Source organism: Etheostoma spectabile, chromosome 8, assembly GCF_008692095.1.
Source record: "Etheostoma spectabile isolate EspeVRDwgs_2016 chromosome 8, UIUC_Espe_1.0, whole genome shotgun sequence".
In the NCBI taxonomy this organism is placed as follows: domain Eukaryota; kingdom Metazoa; phylum Chordata; class Actinopteri; order Perciformes; family Percidae; genus Etheostoma; species Etheostoma spectabile.
The window spans coordinates 4,664,371-4,670,374 of record NC_045740.1 but is presented as its reverse complement, the minus strand read 5'-3'; the positions used below and the strand labels follow the sequence as shown (position 1 = coordinate 4,670,374).

At 39.7% G+C, this 6,004-nt stretch overlaps 1 protein-coding gene across 1 annotated transcript in view; it reads right to left on the bottom strand.

Moving 5' to 3' along the window:
* Positions 1-5,209, bottom strand: part of hsp90b1 (heat shock protein 90, beta (grp94), member 1) — a 7,820-nt gene extending 2,611 nt beyond the window's left edge. The window contains exons 1-11 of the mRNA XM_032524461.1: positions 4,994-5,209; positions 4,349-4,451; positions 3,849-3,990; positions 2,854-2,970; positions 2,431-2,762; positions 2,168-2,279; positions 1,911-2,039; positions 1,500-1,616; positions 1,273-1,410; positions 1,095-1,172; positions 921-986 (exon numbers count right to left, since the gene is read on the bottom strand). Coding sequence (XP_032380352.1) covers positions 921-986; positions 1,095-1,172; positions 1,273-1,410; positions 1,500-1,616; positions 1,911-2,039; positions 2,168-2,279; positions 2,431-2,762; positions 2,854-2,970; positions 3,849-3,990; positions 4,349-4,451; positions 4,994-5,042 — 1,383 coding nt within the window. The 5' untranslated portion in view covers positions 5,043-5,209. The remainder of the gene's footprint in view (positions 1-920; positions 987-1,094; positions 1,173-1,272; positions 1,411-1,499; positions 1,617-1,910; positions 2,040-2,167; positions 2,280-2,430; positions 2,763-2,853; positions 2,971-3,848; positions 3,991-4,348; positions 4,452-4,993) is intronic.
* Positions 5,210-6,004: the final 795 nt, after the last annotated feature.

Here is a 6,004-nt window from a genome sequence, read left to right as displayed (position 1 = left end):
AAAAAAACACCTTAGAGCTGTGCTCAGCAACTTGATTCCCTTAGCCCTTATTTTGCCCTGCTCACTCTCTCTCAAACACATTGACAATACACTCGTCAGGTATTAGCAAACATGTAAGATCTAAGCTAGTAAGGATAGCTACAATTTAAAGTTACGCCATCAGAACACGTAGTCGGACCATCTGCAGAGTGGCTGCAACGATTTGCGATCACTATACTCAATAAAACTGGATCCACCAGGCAACTGTGCCACGGAGATCTGTTCTAAATATTTAAAATACAAAAAAAAAAAAAAAATGTTGAGGTTAGCGTGCTGTACATACATTTAGCTGCAAGCGTGCGCACTTACTCCCTCGCAGAGACCACAGGTGTGTTGGAAAGCAAGGCGAGCAGATTAATAGTAAAAACTAACAGGTGGAGAATTGAGTAGAAGTGGTGAACTAAGAAACCTGCCTGTTCAAGACAGATTGTTGTGCCTTTAAGCCACCTCGCCGTCTGTAAAGTTAGACACCTTTGCCCTTTGCTTGGTTCTGTGTTAAAGAAAGCTGACACAACGGCAAACCTTCATTTGGCACTATTGCGGAATCTCTGTATGAAATGGGCTAATGTATTTATTTTATTAAATAAAGATTTTTGGGGGGCTTTCCCCCCTTTATTTCAGAGGAACAGTGGTAAGGGGATGCCGAGCAGCAAAAGGGCCTCAGGTCATGGGTTGCTCGCGCTTACTGGATGAGCTAGAGGTCGCCCCTGGATAATAATGAATTTTAAAAAGACAAATACACCCCCCGCGCCACAATTATACCATTATTCTCTGGGAAATACTTGAATGAAATGTTATAAAACTAAAAGTGAACTTCACAGATAAAGTAAAAAAAATTAAAAATTAGATGGTGTTTTAAGAATGTTAGATGGGAAACTCACCTTAAGCAGTTTGTGCTGCTGCAGAGTCTCTCTGGACACATTCAGGGGAAGGTCATCAGAGTCCACCTAGCAAAATACATTTTTATTAAATCACAGTGCAATGCTATCACGGAAAAGACCGAACAGTTTATATTAGCACATGACCGTCTCAAGCAGAGTTTAAAAATTACTCACCACTCCCTTAACAAAGTTCAGGTACTTGGGCATCATGTCGTTGAAGTCATCTGTGATGAAAACTCTCCTGACAAACAGCTGCGATAGAAAGACAGAAACCAAGTTGAGGGTTTTCCTGAATATCTATTAGCACAACTCAATCTCTTAATGATTACTGAAGTCCACTTGAGGAAAATACCTTTATGTAGTCGTTCTTCTTGGAGCCATACTCGTCAAACAGGCCGCGGGGGGCTGCAGTGGGCACGAACAGGATGGACTTAAAGGTAACCTCACCCTCAGCCGTGAAATGGATGTGTGCCAGAGGGTTTTCGCTGTCCTATAAAACATTTTAGGTTAATCAAATTAAACATGTCGAGTGCTCAAGGAAGGCACACAATCTACAAGCGCTACTGTTAAGGTGCCTACCTTAGAAAAGGTCTTGTAGAAAGCGTTGTACTCATCCTCCTCAACCTCCTTTGCTGGTCTCTGCCAGATGGGCTTGATATCATTCATCAGCTCCCAGTCCCATACAGTCTTCTCAACCTACAACAAACAAGATAGGACATTTTCAAAAATGGCCCTTATTTGTAAAACAATTAGACAAATCATTTATGTATTAAAATGACCAAATGAAACAGCATCAACACAGGCTATGGCATAATGAAACATGTTTTAGGGCCTCCATATAAAAATATAGTTCTAAGTCCGAATGATGTAAGACATGCATTACATTTTACCAACATCTTTCAAAGCTTGAGATGTTTAATACATAACTTAGAAAAAGACACACGCATTTGCCATCACCACAATGCCAATATCGCCCACCTATGAACCTACCTTCTTTGTCTTAGGCTTCTCTTTGTCCTCCTCCTCCTCCTCTACCTCAGCCTCCTCTTCAGCGGCCTCTTTCTCTGGTTCCTCTGCAGTCTCAGCATCTTCCTCGATGGGCTCCTCAACAGTCTCAGTCTGGGATGTTGACGAGAAGAAATTATGTAAGGTCCATTCATTTACTTGTATATTTTATCAGTTTTCTAACATAACTGTGCTGGGAACAAGTGAGTCAACGCGTGGGAGGAAATGTTTTACGTAATCACCTTGCTGGCCCAAACGTAGATAGGGAAGTTGATGAACTGAGAGTATTTCTTGACAAGGTTCTTGATGGTTTCCAGCTCCAGATAGTCTGAGGCCTCCTCTTTCAGGACAAGTCTGAGGTTAGGAAAAGATGGGGAGGATTAAAGTTCACAGTCAATACATTTGAGAGGTGTAAAGAATATAACCATCAGCAGTTAATCATAAGGTTAAAAAAGTAGCTAAATATGCTATTTTAAGATAATTAAAAACAAAAATGTAAACCCACGTGATGGTGGATCCCCGGCCCAGTGTGTTTCCACGGGGGTCCTCGATAACCGAGAACTGATTAGAGTCCGACTCCCAGATATGCTGGGTATCATTGTTGTGTTTGGATGTCACAATGACTTTGTCGGCAATAAGGAAAGCAGAGTAGAAACCCACACCAAACTGGCCAATTAGCTCTGAGGTTGACTGTTCCTCAGCCTGCACGTCAGCCATCTTGTTGAGAAACTCGCTAGTGCCGGACTTGGCAATGGTGCCCAAGTTCTTCACCAGCTCCTCTTTGGTCATTCCAATACCAGTGTCAGTGATGTGGAGCATGTTCTTCTCCTTATCAGACTGGCGATAGAAACAATACAGTTACAGACAGCAATAACCACTACCATTATTAAGGACTGCAACATACAGTAAGTATACTTATTGTGCATACTTTTATTTTGATGGTCAGCTCCTCATTGGAGGCCATTGCATCCTCATTGGTCAAAGACATCAAGCGGATCTTATCTAGAGCATCTGAGGCGTTGGAAATCAGCTCCCTGAGGAAGATCTGAAGCAGATTCAAAAATCATTTGATAATTAGTTTAAGATATACCGCCATAAGGTTGACACAATAATCCTGCCCAGTCTGAGTCCAACTAGTAGACACACCGTGTCACACCCCTCCCCCAGATCTCAAACAGTGAGTGATGCCAGAGACCCAGTTGTGTGACATTACCCAGTTTGTTTATTAAGAGGCAGCTGATAGTAACTGTTCAATATTTCAAATACAAACTGGATTCCATAAAGATTGGCAGGTGTCAGTTTAAATGTGCATCTTGGTGGCTTTTTATGATGGTCATATTGAATTTCTTGTTTGTTCTGTACCACCTGAAATATTTTACTTGAGTAAAATAAAAATGGCAATTTAGTCAGATTACAGGCTAGGATGATAATAAAACTATGCTTGCTTTAATTAGTTTCATACACACTCAGAGACCATTTTACTAGGAACATCTGTAAAATGCAGTGCAATAAACTCAGCCATACATTCCCTTTATAAAACATACTAACAATCAAGTTTTAAATTGACAAGGTCATAGATTTTATTTATCTACTGTTTCTACTCTGTAAAGCAACTGAGCTTGGGAAAAGCACATACAAATTCAATTTATTATTATAATAGAGGTATTTATTTAATTATGTTTATTTTTAAGGTGGTAGTTTGCAGTGGTGGACTTTAATGTATTGATGTGGTTTTAATATTATGCCCACCCCGTTTACAAACATGTGGGGGAAACGAATATTACAGGAAAAAAAACATTCAATATATCACTAATTGGACATATAAAGATATAATTGAATTAACACCTCTCTGATACAAGTAAATCCACCAAAATCAGTTTGCAAAACTGGTGATTGTACATGACACCATTTGTTTCTGCTCACCTCCTTGTTCTTGTAGAGGGAGTTGATAATCAGCTTCATCATACGACTGACTTCAGCCTGAAAGACATGTTTTTCTGACTTGTCTCTGATTTCCTTGATCTGAGCTGCATTCAATCCATCCAGCTGGATGGCCTCCTCCTCTCTGGGGACAGAGCATTGCACACACAAACAGGTGAGATCAGGGATGTGCACTGCAACAAATTATAGCTGCCAACAAACATGCAAACAACATGTAAATCTGTTCTACCCTTTAGGGATCTGCATCTTTAGTTAAAGCCAACGCACACAAGATCCCCTTGTCTTAATGAGGGATGTGCAGTAGACGTTGCTAAGCTTTTCCATTACTACAAGTCAAGGGTTGCTTTGATCGTTTGTGTGCACAAGCTTGGTCATGTTGACCTTGTACTGTTAACTCTAGGTGTAGTCGACCTTTTCTCATAGAGATAACCACATTTAACTCAACAGGCATATTCTGAAAAGATATTTGAAGTGATACTTACCTCTGCACCACCTCATCATCTGTTTTGGAGCCATCTCTGCTTTTACCTAAGTCCTCTTCTACTGCCCCATCGATGTCAAGTTCATCCTCTGCCTTTACAGCAGCTGCCAAGGCACAGAAAGTTGTTAGTTTGAAAAAAATATTACTTACAAAATTAATGCACGTGTATCTAGAGAAATATTCAACATTTAATAACATTTCATTTAGAATGAAGCTCTCCAAAGGCGTGATCAAAATCACCAAATAAGTAAGGCGCATTGTTAAACAGCCTGGCTATTTCTTTGACAGAATATAAATTGATATGTATACAATAGCAGCGTAATGTGGACGTTAGCTAGCATCAAGAAACGTTACCTTACGTGATGTTTCTACTAGAAACGTCTAGAAAGGCGATAACAATAACGGATACTAGCGTTGTTACAAGAAATGTGTTCAACCCAAATCAGCCATCTGCTGTCTATCATTAACAAAGAGAAAATCAAGCTTTATAATTATAAATATATGAAGACTAACGTTATTAATGAATGAGCTAAAAAAAAAAAGCACAAACGCAAGTTAACGTTAGCTTACTGGCTAATATTAGCTAAAATGTTGGGTAATAAAAAGTGAGACAAGACATCAAAGTCTTTCCGTTAACGTTACTCACCAAAGGCAAAGAGTGCGAAAAGAAGACCTATCACCCAGACTCGTTTCATTTTGAGGTAACGTTATTGCTTGACTGCCGATGTATTAGCTTCAGCTCCTGAAACAAAAGCTGGGAGATAAGTGCACGCAGCACTGCCTTAACAAGAGAGACTGACAAGCTAACTCTTCCACCAAAAGAGCCCACTCTATTAAACCCGTGACCACTAACCAATGGCTGCGCACCACGCACAACCTTCGACTAATCACAGCAGAGTCTCCTGTACATGTTGTCCAATCAGATTCATCAACATAAGTCAATACCCGAAAATCGTGGCTGGACATCATTGGCCAAGAATGAATAATCAGCACATCACTTCCTAAAATTTACCTACTGGAAAAATCTTTGTTAACACGTTAGTTAAACTTTGGTTTTCTTATGCAATGTCACAGCCAGGTGACTCGAAAGCTGGATGACAATATTTATTTTATTGACATTGACATTATTTGTCACTGACTGTAGCATTATGTCTCTGTCTGTTTCAGTCTATAGTAGCCACATTTATATAATGTGTATCTACATATATGTATATGGTGTAGAATTTAGACTATCTGCAATGCATTCCCATTCAAAGTGTGGATTTTTTACTTAGATATCTGCTATGGAAGCATTCAGTAATGATGACTACACATGATCTGCACAACTGATCTTTGTCCACTAGGTGTCGCTTTTGGTGAGTTGTGCAGATGATGGCAAATAGTTGTTTTTTCCGGGTTTTTTTTTTTACAAACGCACTCTATGAACAATTTGTGGAAAACTGAGATTGTGTTATACTGGATTCACTTATGGTGGGATGAATTTGTGTGTAACATTATCATACAAATATGCACATTATTATGCTGCTTCCTTAGCCTGTCTGATGGGTGTGTACTGACGGTTGTATGAGTATAGGATAAGGTTACAAGTGCTAAATAGCAGTTATAGTTATGTGTGTGTGTGTGTGTGTGTGTGTGAGAGAGAGAGAGAGAGAGAGAG